At 35.5% G+C, this 17,983-nt stretch overlaps 1 protein-coding gene and 1 long non-coding RNA gene across 5 annotated transcripts; both read right to left on the reverse strand.

Moving 5' to 3' along the window:
• Nucleotides 1-624: 624 nt before the first annotated feature.
• LOC120215891 (cyclin-dependent kinase F-4-like) lies at nucleotides 625-5,748 on the reverse strand. Of its 4 annotated transcripts, XM_039213419.1 has the most exons (19): nucleotides 5,592-5,748; nucleotides 4,593-4,853; nucleotides 4,133-4,372; nucleotides 3,812-4,060; nucleotides 3,655-3,733; nucleotides 3,483-3,551; nucleotides 3,322-3,411; nucleotides 3,090-3,228; nucleotides 2,894-2,996; nucleotides 2,750-2,802; nucleotides 2,597-2,663; nucleotides 2,320-2,428; nucleotides 2,111-2,176; nucleotides 1,948-2,016; nucleotides 1,760-1,823; nucleotides 1,537-1,656; nucleotides 1,212-1,243; nucleotides 1,033-1,111; nucleotides 625-937 (listed from the first exon to the last, which is right to left on the reverse strand). In XM_039213419.1, the coding sequence occupies exons 4-19, from the start codon at nucleotides 3,817-3,819 to the stop codon at nucleotides 783-785; spliced, it is 1,302 nt and encodes a 433-aa protein (XP_039069350.1). In that variant the 5' UTR covers nucleotides 3,820-4,060; nucleotides 4,133-4,372; nucleotides 4,593-4,853; nucleotides 5,592-5,748; the 3' UTR covers nucleotides 625-782. The 4 variants fall into 4 exon arrangements, with proteins under 4 accessions (XP_039069350.1, XP_039069349.1, XP_039069351.1 ...); XM_039213418.1 differs by having other exon boundaries at nucleotides 3,812-4,372; XM_039213420.1 differs by having other exon boundaries at nucleotides 3,812-4,372; nucleotides 4,593-4,858.
• Nucleotides 5,749-11,123: 5,375 nt separating this feature from the next.
• Nucleotides 11,124-16,805, reverse strand: LOC120215864. The gene is made up of 3 exons (XR_005524995.1): nucleotides 16,325-16,805; nucleotides 11,336-11,484; nucleotides 11,124-11,234 (listed from the first exon to the last, which is right to left on the reverse strand). It is a non-coding gene; the product is annotated as an uncharacterized LOC120215864 (long non-coding RNA).
• Between the last annotated feature and the right edge of the window lie 1,178 nt (nucleotides 16,806-17,983).

Below are 17,983 nucleotides of genomic sequence, written 5' to 3' on the forward strand. Positions count from 1 at the left end.
ATAAATATAGTTTATCTTTGATTTATTTTCTATCATGTCAGATGTAGTACATGTCATGATCATATGTTGACTCATGTCACATCTTAATTTGATAATTAATTTATTAAATAAAATTAAAATTAAGACCAAATTGATTAAATATACAAGTATAGAAGATCAAATATGTAACCATACAAATTTTATTAAGTACTATATAAACACTTCCGTTAAATATTAACGACATATACACTTCCGTTAAATATTAACGACAAGTAAATGTATTAGAACCAATTAAATAGTTAAATGATCATATTAACTCAATTTTAAATTTTAAAATAACAATCATATTGATACCAACCCTATAGTTAAAACGGTGATTCTACCCTTAAAAGATTCGATTTCAACTGTTGTTTTGTCTGTTATTATTAATTTTTGATACTTAAAGAAATGAATTTGAAATTGTTGGTGTTGGTATTATAATTACTGTAAATTTATGTTTGGATTCGATTCTCATTTCTGACTTTCAACACATCTGGCAAACTGCATTTTATCTATCAAACCAAAGGTCAAAGAGACACCAGACTAGTCTATAGATTGTAACAACACAGAAACTTGAGTATTAGGAAAACGCACAAACTAAAGACATAAACCAAAGCTCACTCATTTGGATATTTGGTCCATCGATCGAATGAAAAGCATTATTATTACAGAAACCATGACGCTAGGCCATCTCAACAACATCACATGCTACTTCTTTTCCTGCTGATCCAAGTATCACATGGATCGGTATACGAAACATGTCGCTAGGCTCCGCTGTCCACTGAACCCCAGCCTTTATAAGTAGAGTGCCTTAACGGCGGAACATAGGGCCTCCTTTTCCCAATTGTCAGATTTGCCAACTTATTCGCTACATCAGCTCCAATGGCATTCCGATCCTTGTTGATGGATGCGGCAGCAACTGGACAAAAATTATATTTTCATGTCATCAGCGCTGTCATGATAAAAAAACACAGCGACGATTCAATATATATATATATATACACGCACACTTACATGGACTCTTTCTTCCTGGTGGCCAATACCTTGGTTGTTTGGCAGAGATCTTCGAGGACTTGTCATTCCAACTAAGATACTTTAAGGTGGGAAAAGAAAGACCATATTTAGATGCAATGCACACAAAAACACTACTACTAGATAAGCAGAACAACTAAGGCATATAAGATTACAATTACCTGATTATCCATATCCAGCTTGCGTTGCACACCTGCGAGAATCAACCATTAGTAAAGAATCCAATCGCATAAACCTTAATGAGTTAAATTTAGGATAAAGTAACAAGGCAAGGGTTGAACTACAGCTCCATCAAAAACACAATAGTGATGATTTAATTGCTAATCCATCACTGAACAGAAGACTCGAACTTAATTCAATAGAGCAGTTGGTTTATAGTTTTATTACATACTTAGCAAGAAAACATATTTATCACGTGCATATTCACCCTATCCAAAATCATAAATGAAACATTTCAGCACTGTTACACACTCTAAATTCCATTACCTGTGCCCAAAAATGCATTTGTCTTCACAATTGAATGGTTGTCAGTCAGCTTCGCATTAGTAGGTAGAGCCCCAGAGATTCTCCTATATGATTGTTGTTCCAATGTTCCTTTCCCCTCAACTAAGCATGCAAATTAAAAGTAACAAATAAATAAAAGCTTGGTAAAAGGCTCTCCGGAAAGAAAAAGAGGGGAGGGGGAGATCGGTAAGAGTGTCAAACAAACCTGATGGAGGGGTTCTAGACACAGCTGCTCTGGCACGAAGAGAGGGTGGAACATAATAACAACTCTGCAAAATCAAAGGGAAATTATGTTAGGAAAGCCCTAGCTACAACATGATTGTCATTCTGACTTCCTAAAAGAACACCCCAGAACAATATTAAGAACATTTAAATAACTATAAAAGACACAACCTGAAAGAATGGATGTTGAAGGGCCTCGGCAGCCATTGGCCTTTTGGAAGGATCCCATGAACAGAGAGACTAAAAACAAGAAGCACAGCAAACGTCAACTTCTCTTGAAATAATCCCATCACGAGGACTAAAAAAAGCAACAGAGAGCAGAAATGCACTTAACTGTAATAAGGTTGATTGCATCGTCACTTGCTGATGGAATCAACATGGACAGATGCACACCAGGGAACTTTAATGTTCAATGACAGATAAAAAAATATATATTAGATTCCAATCACTCATATGATAATCCACACTAACTGTGCATTGGTAGAGAACACTTTGAATTATGCTGTGAACTTATGTGTGTGATCATGAATCAGAGAGTAAGACCTGTGGGAACTGGTAGTTTATGGCTCTTGCAAGGTTAAGCCCGTCAGGCCATGAAGTCATAGTTGGAGTACCTATTACACCGCAAATTTTGTAGATCTCATCTGCTTCACTGCATGAATAATGAAAGGTTACCATCAACCCAGTGAACAACCAGGTGAATACCCGTAGTTGTCAAACAAATAAGAAAAGATAAATAGATATAACCTACTGTCTATCTAAAGCTGTGCATAATCTCAAGGAGGTACACAGAAAAAATAGTAAATTAAAAAGAAAATACCTAGCACCAGGAAAAAGAGGACGTAAGGTGAACAATTCGGCCATTATTGCACCCATTGCCCACATATCTGCAAGCAAAGGGGGGGAAACATAAACAGGATTGCCAACATTTCAATTCTTAAGTGAATAAGTACTGATTACACTGAAAACTTACCAACTTTTGAAGAATATAGGTGTGACTTGAGAAGTATTTCAGGGGCACGATACCTAAACATGTCAAGACTTGGATAGTCATAATAAGTATAAAAAAGAACAGAAAAGGTGGAAAACCAACTAAATCCTCAAAGTATCAAATTACCAGCGTGTTGACACATATTCTGTGTACGGAGGTCGTGAACTGATTTCCCGCACAAGACCAAAATCAGCAATTTTGATTGTATCTCTAGTAACCAACAGATTCTCTACAAAGAGAAGGAAAGCTATTTAGATAATATTTCTTTGAGATATTATAAGATAAATAAACATGAATTCGTAGGCAAAAATTCATTCACTACCTGGCTTTAGGTCACGATGAAAATATCCACACTGATGCATGTATGCAAGACCATGAAAAACTTGGAAACACCAATTTCTGATTTCAACTTCTGAAAAAAGCTTTTCTCTGTCTTTCATGAGTTGGTAAAGATTGAATTCCTGAAATATATGCATGTTTTGAGAAAGGTAATCAAGGCCCCAAAGATCATAGGGCTAATTATAAATACAACACAAATTCAAGCTGTAACTTACCATATACTCAAACACAAAGTACAGAATGTTATTTTCCCTGATAACTTCCTTAAGCTTCACAATATTGGGATGATTCAGTCTCCTCAGTGACTGTCAAATGAAACAGACTATCATGCATATGAAGAAGAAAATCAAAATAAGAAGAAAGTGAATCATACTACCTTAACTTCTCTCAGATTCACACACTCATCCCAAGTGTAATATTTCTTCTTCATTTTCTTAATTGCAACCTTCAAAACAGATGATACGTATTAAAAAATATTGTATCAGAGTCGACACATCAAAAGACATGTTTTTACGATTTCAAATAAATAAAATTGTGGGCATACTCACAACTTCACCAGACAGTTTATTAATAGCACGCCATACACTGCCAAACGTCCCGTCACCAACTTCCTTAAGTATATTGTACCTAATACATGCAAAAATTGATGAACAAAACTTGCAGAAATTATTACCCTTTAGACATCCCCCAGATAAAACTGCATACCTCTCCATTTTCTTGCAGCAGAAAAAGTACCCCTTTCTTTATTCAACAGATGTGTAAGAAACAATGGTAGTCCTATGACATATATCTTCAGTAGAAGATTGATTGTATTAGAAACAATAAAACATAAACAAACTATGTTTCTGGTCACCTCAGTTCATCATCAATTTCCTCAGGCAACATGCAAAAGCATAAAACCAGAAATCTTATGACGGATGGGCTTCAGAGCTTTATTCATTACTATACACACAGCTTCAAGGAGAGAACATGGTTCCAAACACGAGGAACAGATCAACTCCACAAAACATACTGACAGAAAGCAACCAGAATGAATGATTGGCTCTATCAAACAGGACAGATCCCAAGCTCAAATACTCTCACTTGGTTTAAAAACTTAATTGCAGTCAACGCATCTCGGCTAAATAGAAACTGTTGCAGAGTGCTCAATACACCAATATCTCGTCACTAATCTGTTTCCATAAGGAGCAACAGAAAAATAATTGAAAACTAGAGATGCTAATGCCTAGCTTGCAACTTCCAACTGTCTAACAAGTGTGTTCAGACCTGTGACAGTAAAAGAATGGGAAGGAAAATTCGTTAAAGGATAGATAAGGCACAAATAGTTGACAGGTATAAGAGAACATAATTATGCAAAGATAATGAGAACCAGAAAGGCATTTTCCAAAAATCTTCAACTGGATGTTGTATCATCAATTCACCAAATAAAAAATTCAGATCCTACCAATATGATTTTTAATAAAACAGAGAAGATATAACTGCTTACTTGAAGAAGTCTGCGAAAGATCCAACACCTATCTCAGAAGAAACTAGCATTCCAGCTCCTGTGTTGAGTGATAAAACGATACTGGGGACTAAGTGCAGTTGACAAAGGAAACCAAAAGGAAATCTCCATGAAAAAGAAACAGCCAATCGAGTACTTCTTCGAACGAAAACACTCGGAGAAGGTAACAATTTGACCAGAAGCACGCTTTTTCCATGTCTTCAAAAGGAAAGTAAATCTCTTTAAATCCAAGTCAGGTGCAATCTAACCTAAAAACAACATCAATCAAAACTTGAAGTTTAGATATATCTAAACAGGGCACATAAACTAATATGGTACACTAGATTTCTACTACAAAATGAGGACATAGTACCATAACTAAACTAATGAACAATATTTAAACTAAACTTATCGCTGCTTGTCAATGAAGGAATGGAAAAAATGGTAACACTCAGAAAAGAATACATACTAATTCAAGAATATAATATGCATAATGCAACTATGTGCAAAAAAGTGGAATAATGTTCATCTTAGGAAGCGATTATATAAAAAAAAGGACTGAGACTAGAGTATCTAGAGCAATATTCAATCAATAATTCTCAATATAGCTGCAACTCAAATGATCACAATAAATCAATGCCCAATTCTAGATAACAACGATGGCTCAAGGTTTGTTGGCGTGATGTTGATGACGATTTATGAAAAAATTCAACGCAGGGAACCCTGTGAAACAATCATCATGAAACAGCAATAGCAACGTATTAATTTAGGAAGAGAACGACAAATCCCAAGATATTTTCTCATAAATCAAACACGCAAATCCTTATCGGTAAAATCACCTAAAGCAATGGGAATCCGTAATTATAACACGCAGAAAAACAAAGTATAGATACGCATAAATCGAAGAATAGATCCCATTGAGAAGAACTCTAATCTACCCTGAACACCAAAAAAAAGGAGGAAAAGATGAAATCGTGTCAAATCGAGGTAAAAAAAAGAAACCTGAAGATGAAGAGGTATAAACACCGTCGCCAAGGACGGGAGGAGGTGGAATCCAGAGCGTCGCTATTTCTCTCTCGCAAAGGAAGAATTTTGTGTGCCTTTGGAATTATGACGCGGAACACAGATTGGCCTTTGCCTTTTATACTGTTATTGGTTGAGGCTGCAGTTCACATTGTGTGTGAACCAAGAAAAGGCGTTATTTTGATTCGATTCTATTTTAGGTCAGCCGGAACCAAATTTTTGGTAAAATAAGATATTGGTTAATCTTTCTCTATATTTATGAGTAATTATTATAATATATTTTAAATTATTTTTTAATATTTTTAAATAAAAATAGGAAAATATAAATAATTGTTGTTATGTTTCATTGATTTTATTTTTTAAAATATAAATATATATTATTTTACTTATTTATATTAAAATTTCACTTTTAAAATTTAGTCAAATCAAATTGAATAAAAATAGGGTAAATTATAAGTTTAGTATTTAAATATCAATTTTATTCTGTTTTGGTACCTAAACTTTCAATTTTTTCAAAATTATATCTGACATTTAGTTTTTGTTTCATTCTGATACTTTATCACTAAAAACTTAATTGCACAACATTTTATAGGTAAATTTAATCATTCATCCCTCAACTATCTTATCACTCTTATTTTGGTACTAAAATTTAAAAATTTCAATTTAACTACTCATTTTTTTTAAATTACTCTCATTTTAAAAAAAAAAAATAGAGTAAGTCTCATTAAAAAAACCCCTTCATAACCTCCATGTTATGACAGTAACGTGAATGACATTGGAATGAGGAAAAGAGTGCCTAAGAATTTATTTACATAAGAATAATACAAAGTCAGTTCCTAACAAACTTCTGTTACAACATAACACTTAAAAACTAATCTAACTACACTAATACAACCAACTCAGATGGCTAGAACAACCTAAACACACAACCTATTCATCAACCTAAATTACTCCCATTTTAATCACTCTAATTTATCTTATTTATAATTTTTGTGACATGATATTTTTATTATTATTTTATTACTATATAATTAAAAATAAAAATAAAATTGAAAGTTATAGTGATTAAATTATTGAGTGGTTTGAAAGTTAAGTAATTAAAATAAAAAAATTAAACTTTAGTGACCAACATAGGAGTGAGAAGATAGTTGAGTGATGAATAGTGTAATTTTTTATATAACTGAAAATGTGTCACGTGTAAATCACCCGTTGAATTTTTAATGCCAAGATACTTAAACGAAATAAAAACTAAACGATAGGTATAATTTTAAAACAATTAAAAGTTTAAATACTAAAAAAGATCAAAACTGATAGTTTACGAACTAAACGCATAATTTACCCTAAAAATAAAACATTTAATTAATAGTCAACATGTAGCCGTTCGTTTGGTCACTCTTTTTCTTCTATGCCAAGCTGGGATTTCCACCTATCACTTGTTAAGTATTGTTCGGTTATTGATTGGCTCCAACTCCGAGTCTATCCATCATTACCTCTTGTGCATTGGGAAAATATTTGTAAAACCAACTGTTAACGGTGGCCTGGGTTTGCGAAAATTAAGTGTTCAGAATGAAGTTTTCCTCATGAAACTAGCTTACAAACTAGTGGTTAATTCCGATCAGCTATGGGCTAGAGTGCTACGTTCTAAATATAAATGGGTGGAATTGATCCCCGAATCCATTAATCGCACGAGGAGCTCGCATGTTTGGAAGGGTATTTCTCAAGTATGGAATGAGGTACGACAAAGCTTTGTTTGGAATATTGGTAATGGTTGTAATGTAGATTTTTGGAGGGAGGATTGGCTTTGTGATTTGGGACCTTTTGCGAGCTTTGCTGTTAATATAGCAGAGCGAGATAACCTTCCAAGGCAGTCGGTGTCTTCTATGGTGGATCATAATGGTCAATGGCGTTAGGAATTCATCATTGATAAACTGTCGAACACCATCGTTCAACGCCTGGCAGCAACAATACCCCCACGACAAAGCTGTCGAATGAATGCTCTAGGTTGGAAATGGAGCGTTGATCGGAATTTCTCTGTTAAATCAGCTTATGAGTTGAGGCGGGGAATTTCAAATGACGTTACGCATAAAGTGTGGGAGGTGATTTCAAAGTATCGTGGACTGCAGCGGATTAAATTTTTTTTATGGTTGCTAGCGAATGATCAGCTTCTTACTAATACAGAGCGAGTACGACGACATATGGCCACAACTAGCAATTATGGAATTTGTGGACAGACGGGTGAATCATCAGACCATCTTTTTCGCCAATGTTACATGGCTATGGCTATTTGGTCAACATTAGTTAAAACTGAAAAGTTAGAGGATTTTTGTACAAGGGATATCAGAAATTGGATGCAAATCAATATCGCTTCCCCGGGGTTTTATGCACGTGAGGAGAATGATTGGGACTTACGGTTTGGTTCAATCCTTTGGTTAATCTGGAAGAATAGGAATAGCAGAATTTTTGATCCTGATTATTTTGAGCATGAGTCTGTATTGGAGATGAGCAGACGCCTCACTCTCGAAGCGAACCGTGTAATGGAATCATCTTTATCAACGATTCAGCTTTCTCACTGTTCATGTACTATGCCTGATGTTTGGCAACCGCCTCCTCACAATTGGTGTAAGATTAATATCGATGGGTCCTGTGACATAGGAAGCGGATTTGCATCATGTGGAGGTATTATTCGATCTTCGAATGGTGGTTGGATGTTTGGTTTCTCAAAAGCGATCGAAATTTGTTCTATAGTTGAAGCGGAGTTATGGGGTATCCATGAAGGTCTTTCTCATGCTTGGAATCTAGGAGAGCGGCTAATCACGGTGGAAACAGATAGTTTGGAGGTTGTTCGAATGTTAAAGAAGAACACAAAGAGAGGATCAATTTCCACTCTTATCGACTGCGTGAATGAGTTGATTAACAGAAATTGGAATGTTGATTTAAAGCACATAAGCAGGAATGCAAACAAGGAGGTGGATAGACTAGCGAAGATTGCCGCGACTAGAGGATAAGTTCATATTGTTTTTTCCACCCCACCATGGGAAGTCATTGATATTATCCAACGGGAAGCTGAAGATTACACGTTGTCAGTAGAAGCTTAATCCTCTGTATTTTTAATCTTTTTGTTCACAAAAAAAATTTTGTGCAAGTAATTCGGTGTATTTGCATCTGTTATAATATATAATTTAGTAAGAAATTTAAAAGAATCAAATGTATATATATATATTAAAGGGTAAATTATACAATTCATCACTGAACTTTACTTTCTCCTATTTCACTCATTATACTTTTAATTTATTTAATTTATTCATTGAACTTTAGAATTACCCATATTTTGGTCACTATGAATTATTTTATTATTATTTTGATATGACATTACATTTTTATTTATATTTAATATAAAAATAATTTAAAATATAAAATTAAACCTAGATAGTGATCGATGGTGATGAGATAGGACAATGATTATATTAAATAATTTTAAATATAATAATAATAATAAAATATCATTTTATTATTTACTTTAATTATTTTTATATTTAATAATATATAAAAATACCATGTCATAGAATAGTAATAAAATAATTTGTAGTGACAAAAGTAGAAGTAATTCAAAAGTCTAATAAATAAATTGAAAATATTAAAAATATTATGAGTAAAATAAGAGAGAAAATAAAATTTAGTGATGAATGATGTAATTTACCTTATATTAAAAGGTCCACTTAGGATGAAAGAAAAGGGTTGTAGTTTAGGTTTGGTAAGTGTGGAGTAACATATTTTATTTTTTTAAGGAGTAATAAAATAATATTTGTTTATAAATATTCTAATTATAAATAATGTATATTCTCATAAAAATGTATATACTTGAAAAAATAAATATATATTATATAAATTTAATTATTTAAATTTAAAATCCTTAAAAAGATATAATATCTTTTTTACTATTAAAATTACTGGGTGAATTCAATATATTTATTTTATTTGTGGAATATTCGAAGTGCGTTGTTGAATGGTGATTTACACGTAAATTGGAGCCACCTGTCCGACTAAGTATTTTAGCTAGGTGGACACGGGTAGTTATGATGTACGATAATTTTAATATATAATTAATAAAAAAAATCTATTAGAAATGTTATTATTTGTATAATATTTCTGGTAAAATACTACTTAAAATATTATTTTTTATCAAAAATGTTATTTTCGTTAACTAATTTCTGGTAAAGCCTAATATTAATATTTTTTATAGAAAAAAATAATGTTTTAGGTAACACTTTACCGAAAATATTAAACATTTTAGGTAGCGTCCAATATTATCATTTTCGATAGAAAAAATAATATTTTAAGTAGCGTTTTACCAAAAATATTAAAAAATAATAATATTTTTGATAAAATATTTTCTTATTTATAAATTAAGACCATCGTAATTAAGATATCCCACGTTACACCATATGTTAAAGCTGTCGTAATTAAGATATCCCACGTTACACGTCAATATATCATTTACAAACTTACCGGCTGGGAATGGAACATTCCGGGTTTAGTCCCTTCAAAATTTCTGCAATTAACTCTTTTGTCTAGCAGCACCCGGTTTTCGAGGACGCTAAAATATGCTGATCCTGATCCCAACAAAATGCACTACTAAGCGGTCCAACAATTTCGTCATTCTCATGTGCTTCCGCATCAGGAGTTGCTAGAGAATTGGCGCCTGGGAGCGCGCCACTGGACCACTTCATGGAAATTCATTGCACACACAATGAATGGATCCAAGGGATAGATACCAACGGTTATCCTTTAAAAATTTCAATTTTTTTTTAATTTTTAATTTTTAATTTTTAATATTATATATTAATAATTTATTTTTTAGAATTTTTAAATTCGTTACTTTTACATAAAAATGCACTTCTATTCTTAAGAACCATTTATTGTTGAATATGAACATTTGATTGAATCGAGTTAAAAAAATATAAACTAGTTGAATGGGTGAATCTCATTTTATAGCTCAACTTTTATTTGAACCTTTTTCTAGAGTTGAATTTATGAAATTTAAATCAAGTTGAAATGTTCAAGTTTTTGTTTAAATTTAATTATAAATATTTATAATTTTATTATATTACTCGATTATAATTTAAACGGTTATATATATATATATATATTCGTATTTTTTATATGTGATATGCATGTATCATACGAATTGATGCACTTAACTATAATTTAAAAATTAATTCACTAATTATTAAAAAAATTGAGTTATTTAAGTCTTATTATATAATTAAAAATTTGCTTCCAATTCTTTTGAATCAAATAGAATCAAGTCAAACTTTTGTGCGATAATTTTTTTTGACTCGACTTGATCATATGTTTATCCCTAATAAAATAGTGATTTCCAGGGATCAATACAAAATTTTATGTTAGGGTCCAACTTATTCCATTTGCACTACTGGCACTGCCACCTATAATTCTCTAGTAGCCTTAGGGAGCAAAGCAAATATATATATATATATATATATATATAACCTAACTCCTCTAGGGAACATAGTGCCACCACCAGGGAACATGAATTTCTCCCCTTGTTTCCTCAACCAGTTCTGATTAGACTTCTGCTTATTGATCCAATTACACGGCACATTCCTGAAATCACAACAACATGTTAGTACCATGTAAACTAAAGACGAAGCCACTCGATCCACTCGACATAAATTGGCATAGCTAAAAACAAGCTATATTAGTACCTGTACCAACATTAATCGTGACTCTTCGGCCATCTGATTGGTGGCTTATAGCCATCAGGAGGTGGAACCAAGCATTGCTTCCTCTCTAACATCGGAGGGCAGTGACATTCCAAGAACGTAAGCCGATGCGAACTGTACTTCCTCCACCTCTGTGACAATCAATAAACTCATCAGCACAGCAAATCTAACACTAACCTGAAAGAATGTAATTCCGTGCCTTTTTCATTACCACAGGGATTCAATATATACACAGTCATTAGTAGATACAATCCTAACCATTAGGCTATAATTTAGGAATTAGGCTATAACTTAGGCAACTAAATATACAATAGTAAATACAAAATATTTGGAGAATATTTTGTAATTAGGAATTAGGCTATAACTTAGGCAACTAAATATACAATAGTAAATACAAAATATTTGGAGAATATTTTGTAATCTATCACTCCCCCGCAGTCGAAACGGGAGGATCTCGAACGTTAAGACTGGTCCGGAAATCGTCAAACAATATAAGGGGCAATCCCTTAGTGAAAATATCCGCAATCTGGTACCTAGACGGCACATGACGAACACGAACCTCACCCCGCGTAACTTTTTCTCGAACAAAATGAATATCCATTTCAATGTGCTTCGTACGCTGGTGTTGAATGGGATTTCCAGAAAGATAGATAGCACTCACATTGTCGCAGTAAACCATTGTTGCTTTACGGATGGGACAGTTGAGTTCGAGAAGAAGATTACGAAGCCAACAAGACTCCGAGACAACGTTGGCAACTCCCCTGTATTCTGCCTCGGCACTTGATCGGGAAAGCGTAGGTTGTCGTTTGGACGACCATGAGATCAAATTGTCACCCAAAAAAAACACAATACCCGGAGGTGGATCGTCGAGTATCGGGACAGCCTCCCCAATCCGCATCCGTATAAGAGACAAGATCAGTAATGGAGGAAGGAGAAATATGTAAACCAAGATGAAGAGTACCTTGGATATACCGGATGATACGCTTGAGAGCGTTCATATGTTCATCCCGAGGGTCATGCATATGGAGACAAATATGCTGAACTGCATAGGAAATATCCGGCCGCGTAAAAGTGAGATATTGCAGGGCTCCCGCAAGGCTGCGGTACTGAGTTGGATCAGCATATCGTGCACCGCTGTTGGCACTCACCTTCGGCTTGGTATCAACTGGAGTCTGACTGGGCTTACAAGAATACATGCCTGCTCGATCAATGATGTCCTCAGCGTATTTTTGTTGTGATAAAAACAACCCACCCTTGTGTCGAGTCACACTGATACCGAGAAAATAGTTCAAGAAACCCAAATCCTTCATAGCAAACTCAGAGTTGAGACGAGCCATTATAGACTTGCGAAGATGCTCAGAAGACGCCGTCAGAATAATGTCATCAACGTAAAGCAGTAGGTATGCCATATCCGACCCGTGTTTGTAAATAAATAAGGAAGTATCTGATTTACTGTTAGAGAAACCAATGGAAGAAACAAAATTAGCAAACCTCTTGTACCATGCCCGAGGGGCTTGTTTGAGCCCATAGAGAGATTTACGCAATAAACAGACATAATCAGGATGCACTTGATCTCGAAATCCCATAGGTTGGTGCATATAAACCCTTGAGGTCACCATGCAAAAAAGCATTGCTTACATCTAACTGGTGAATCAACCATTGTTTCGACAGGGCAAGACTAAGCACATTACGAATTGTTGCTGGCTTCACTACCGGACTGAAAGTCTCTCCACAATCAATACCAACACGCTGAGTTTTACCATCACCTACAAGACGGGCCTTATGCCTCTCAAACGAACCATCAGACTTTATTTTATGAGTAAAAATCCACATAGAACGAATGACATTAACTCCAGGAGGACGGGGTACCAAATCCAACGTCTTATTTTTAATAAGAGCATCATATTCGTCAGTCATAGCCAACTTCCAATTCGGGTCACGAAGTGCAACCACAGGGTTACGTGGGAGAGGAGATCTCGTAACCGTGATAGTATGGGCCTCGGATGGGTCAAATATAGTTTTTGGCTTAAAGATACCATGCTGGCTGCGGGTGACAGGGCGTTCGAATGGAACAGGGGGCGGTCTGGGCCGAATTGGTGAAGGGTTTGGAGGAGACATGACTGGTTGGGTCGTAGGAGAAGAAAGTGGAGTCTGTTGTGGTTGGTTTTGATGAAGAAGATACGGCGACACGCCATCATTCAAAAAATCATAATCACTTGTACTAGGTTGATGGACTTTGGTAAAAGGGAAGATAATTTCATCAAATTGTACATGCCGACAGATTATGATTTTATTGTTGGATAAATCAAAACATTTATACCCTCGATGATTATCGGGATAACCCAAGAAAACACAGGGAGTGGATCGAGCTTGTAATTTGTGAATAGTCGTGGATGGAATAAGAGGATAACACAAGCACCCAAAAACCCGAATGTGAGAATAAGAGGGAACCCGGTGGTATAAAATTTGTAGAGGAGACGCATCAGCTAGTAGTGTACTGGGAAGAATATTCAAAAGATGGGTTGTCATATGAAGCGCATGATGCCAAAAAGAGTGTGGCAAAGAGGCATGAATAAGTAGTGTGCGCAAGATATTATTAATGGATCTTATTTTTCATTCGGCCTTCCCGTTTTGTGAGGAGGCATAAGGGCAGGAGAAACGAAAAGAAATGCCATGGGACTCACAGAATTGCCGAAAAGAGGCATTATCAAACTCTCCCCCATTATCACATTGTATGGTTTTGATATCTCGTTCAAACTGGGTACGAATATGAGCTTGGAATTTATAAAAATGGAGAATACTTGTGATTTATTAGCGATGGGAAAAGTCCACAAGAATTTCGAATAATCATCCAAAAAAAGCACATAATAACGATGTCCCGAAGAACTCAAAATCGGAGAAGTCCAAATATCACTATGAATAATATCAAAAGGCATGAAAGTTTGAGAAGATGAAAGAACAAAAGGCAACCGAATATGTTTTCCCAGTACACAAGATTGACAAGTAGTAGACTTAGATGGACTATAACAAGCAATCAGTTTATTTTGCTGAAGAATGGATAAAATGGAGTCGCCCGGGTGACCTAAACGGTCATGCCAAAGCGTTGAAGCAAGCAAAACAGTATGAGAGGAGGCTGGATGCGGTCTAGTGGGAGTGATTGGGTAGAGAGAGCTGGTACTATCACATCTCATTAGACGTCTCCCCGTCTGTAAATCATGCACGGAAAACCCACAAGGATCAAACACCACTGACACATTATTATCAGTTGTAAATTTCCGAACAGACACTAAATTTTTAATAAGATTCGGAGTATGCAGGACATGTTTGAGAGACAAAGGTGGGTTCGGGGAAGGTAATACGGTATGACCGTAACCATGAATTGGAATTGACTGACCACTACCAACAGTAACACCATTATCTTTGCTCATATTAACATAAGACGAGAGATTACCTTGTGTTGATGTCATATGAGACGTCGCCCCAGTATCCATATACCAGTTTGGATCCGATTGAGAGAGAGACATGGTGTGCATGGCGGACTCAATATCCGTAGGAGCCCACTCGGACGCTGTAGTATAGGCTTGCTGCTGCTGAGGTCGTGCTCCTAGAATACCAGGTTGTCGTGGTCCAACTTGCCTACCCCAAGGTTGAGTCGGATATGGACAAGGAGGCATGACCCAAGGTGGTTGCATCCATGTCCACCAAGGAGGCATAGCCCATGTTGGTTGCATCGGACCCTGCTGACCACCGCCCAAGTTCGGACCACCTCCACGGTTGCCACCACGTCCAACACCCGGCGTCTGAACTCCACTACTAGTAGGTTTGCGGTTTTTGTTGTTGTTGCGGTGCTTGTTCTGTTTCCCACGTGCACGACCTGGAGGAGGATGATTAGAAATCTCATCAGTGTCATGATTAGTCACCATCATCGCATCATCAGCCGTCGCCTCCTTCATGCTGGTTTCTTCTAAGGCCAACATCGATCGAACTTCATAAAAAGGTGGTAGTACCTTTTTGTGGCGAATAGCCGAAGCAACTCCCTTGTAAGCCGGTGTAAGACCACCCACCATGCGAAGAACAAGACGATTGTTCGAAACCGGAGCACCCACATTCTTGAGTTGGTCGGAAAGTGTTTTGAGGTGCTGGCAATATACAGAAACCGAGGAGAAATCCTTCAAGTAGGTGTTGTTGAACTCGTGTTCCAAGGAAACAGCACGAGAGTTCTCATTATCCTGAAACAAATCGCGAAGACGATTCCATAGAGTCATGGCAGAAACATCGGCTTCAATAACGGTATTCAAAAGATCTGTCGAAATTGTGGAATAAATCCACTGAACCACAGCAGCATCCAACGTATCCCACAACTCTTGTTCTTCCTGACTAAAGATGGTCGGCTCTGTGGCCTCCCCGTCCTTAGATTTCGGTGGGATAATATGATGAAGAACCTTGTGAGATCGACAATGGACCTTGAATAACTCTGCCCAATTTGTATATTGGACGTTCTCCATCTCAAGAGTGATGGGAACATGTGTCTTGATGTTAGAAACAGCAAGAGCAGGGTGAAAGGATGAGGAAGATGATGTGGGAGCCATATCAGACGGAAGGACAGAAGACAGAGAAGAAGAGGAAGAGAAAAAAATAGGGTTGCAGAAGCTAGGATAGATCAACCGTAGCTGATACCATGAAAGAATGTAATTCCGTGCCTTTTTCATTACCACAGGGATTCAATATATACACCGTCATTAGTAGATACAATCCTAACCATTAGGCTATAATTTAGGAATTAGGCTATAACTTAGGCAACTAAATATACAATAGTAAATACAAAATATTTGGAGAATATTTTGTAATTAGGAATTAGGCTATAACTTAGGCAACTAAATATACAATAGTAAATACAAAATATTTGGAGAATATTTTGTAATCTATCATAACCAGCCTAAACATCATTAAATGAACACTCGTGTGTGTTACCCTGGGATCAGTGCATGGAGTGTAATCCTGATAATCAATGCTGCATTCCGGGAAAGCAGCCGATTCGATTCGAAGGGGGTTTACAGCAGGCTCGTTTCGAGAAGAAACAGTCTTGGAAACATTCTGCACTATATTGCCCTCCAACCGAATTTTCTCGGAACAGAAGATTCCACCAAGATAGAAAGAAAATCCACAAAGCACAAGAATCAGTAACGTTGCAGAGACAATCTGAAAGATTTATCGGGCTGTGCATGATATTTTCCTTCATTAGGCTTCATGGTTTCAAAAACAATTACTTACTGCAATTCAAAAGGCACCAGTCAGTCAAAACAGAAAGAAATCAACCGAGAAACTGTCTTTGCATATCAATTTTGATTCTCCTTAGGTAAAGAGAGGAACAAGTAAATGGATTTCGTTTGAACAAATCCTTGTGCAAAAGCTTCAAAGAAACTCCATTAATATATAACATGAGGTGCAGGTAATGATGAAACAAATATTAGCTTTTTAGGAAAGATCTAAGTAATGGAAAAAAATTAAATTTAATTCAGATCTTGGTAGCATTCCAGACCATAAATACAAGACTCTGAAAGCTGTAATACTCGAGGTCTAATGCCAAATACCACCGACACATAAAACTGTGCACGTCACTCTGGCTTTATATCTTTCACATGATAAATAGGGGACCCAACTCGTACCAAACTCAGATCATAACATGGTCCCATACTCTCTCTCACTGAGTCAAAAAGGTAATAGGGAAACTATGGATTTCCTGCCCAAAATGGAAAAGAAAAAGGATACCTCCAACATTTTTCTTAAGTGCAAAAAGATAATCTCTTTTTGTCAAATAGCGGTTAAGACTCTGATACAGAGACTTGCACTAAAACCCAATGAGAGATGTGAGTTGCGGAGTGCACAGCACAAACTTATAAAAATAAACACATATAGGCAAAAGGCATAATCCCAAAATTAGCCTCATTTTCATTTTAAGGTAAAAAGTCCAAATTTAGATGAAGATCGTCAGTTAATATATGATTAACACTTTAAAATAAGGGTCTTTTGACCTTAAAATAAAATACTGAGGGCCAAATGATTCAGGAAAAAAAAGAATAAGGGCCTCATTGACTATTCTATCAAATATTAGGATTTTTTACCTTAAAATAAAACGTTGTTGGTTGAAAATGCTCTAAAAAGGAATATATGTTAAACTGATCATTTTAGTAAGGTGAGGCTAATTTTTATATTATCTAGGTAAAAAGAACTCAAACTTTTTTAAATAGGGTAAACTACATATTTAGTCACCTAAGTGTCCACATAATTTTGTTTTGATCACATAACTGTATTTTTTAAAATTATCACTAAACTTATATTTTTTTCCGTTTTGGTCATCCACCATTAAAAAATAAACATAACTATTGATGTGGTATTTTTTTTTATTTTTTTCATTGATGATGTGGTATTATCTTATTATGACACTTCAGTCCAACCATTAATTTTTAAACACGGGTGACAAATGTAAATTTAGTAATAATTTGAAAATAAAAATAGTTAGGTGACCAAAATGAAACTGCAAGAATAATCGGATGACTATATATTTAGTTTAACCTTTGAAATAAGGTGTTGTGAGGTTCCGTGTTTACCTTAATGATTAGCTTGTGAAGC

The sequence above is a fragment of the Hibiscus syriacus genome, unplaced genomic scaffold (assembly GCF_006381635.1).
Source record: "Hibiscus syriacus cultivar Baekdansim isolate YM2019G1 unplaced genomic scaffold, ASM638163v2 tig00110156_pilon, whole genome shotgun sequence".
NCBI classification, from domain to species: Eukaryota; Viridiplantae; Streptophyta; class Magnoliopsida; order Malvales; family Malvaceae; genus Hibiscus; species Hibiscus syriacus.

Excerpts from the sequence above, each read along its gene's own strand:
- LOC120215891 (XM_039213419.1), bottom strand. Across the intron at positions 2,664-2,749 it reads CCTATATTCTTCAAAAGTTG|ATATGTGGGCAATGGGTGCA; the intron begins GTAAGTTTTCAG and ends CTTTGCTTGCAG. Across the intron at positions 2,017-2,110 it reads ATGCAATCAACCTTATTACA|TCTCTCTGTTCATGGGATCC; the intron begins GTTAAGTGCATT and ends TCTTGTTTTTAG.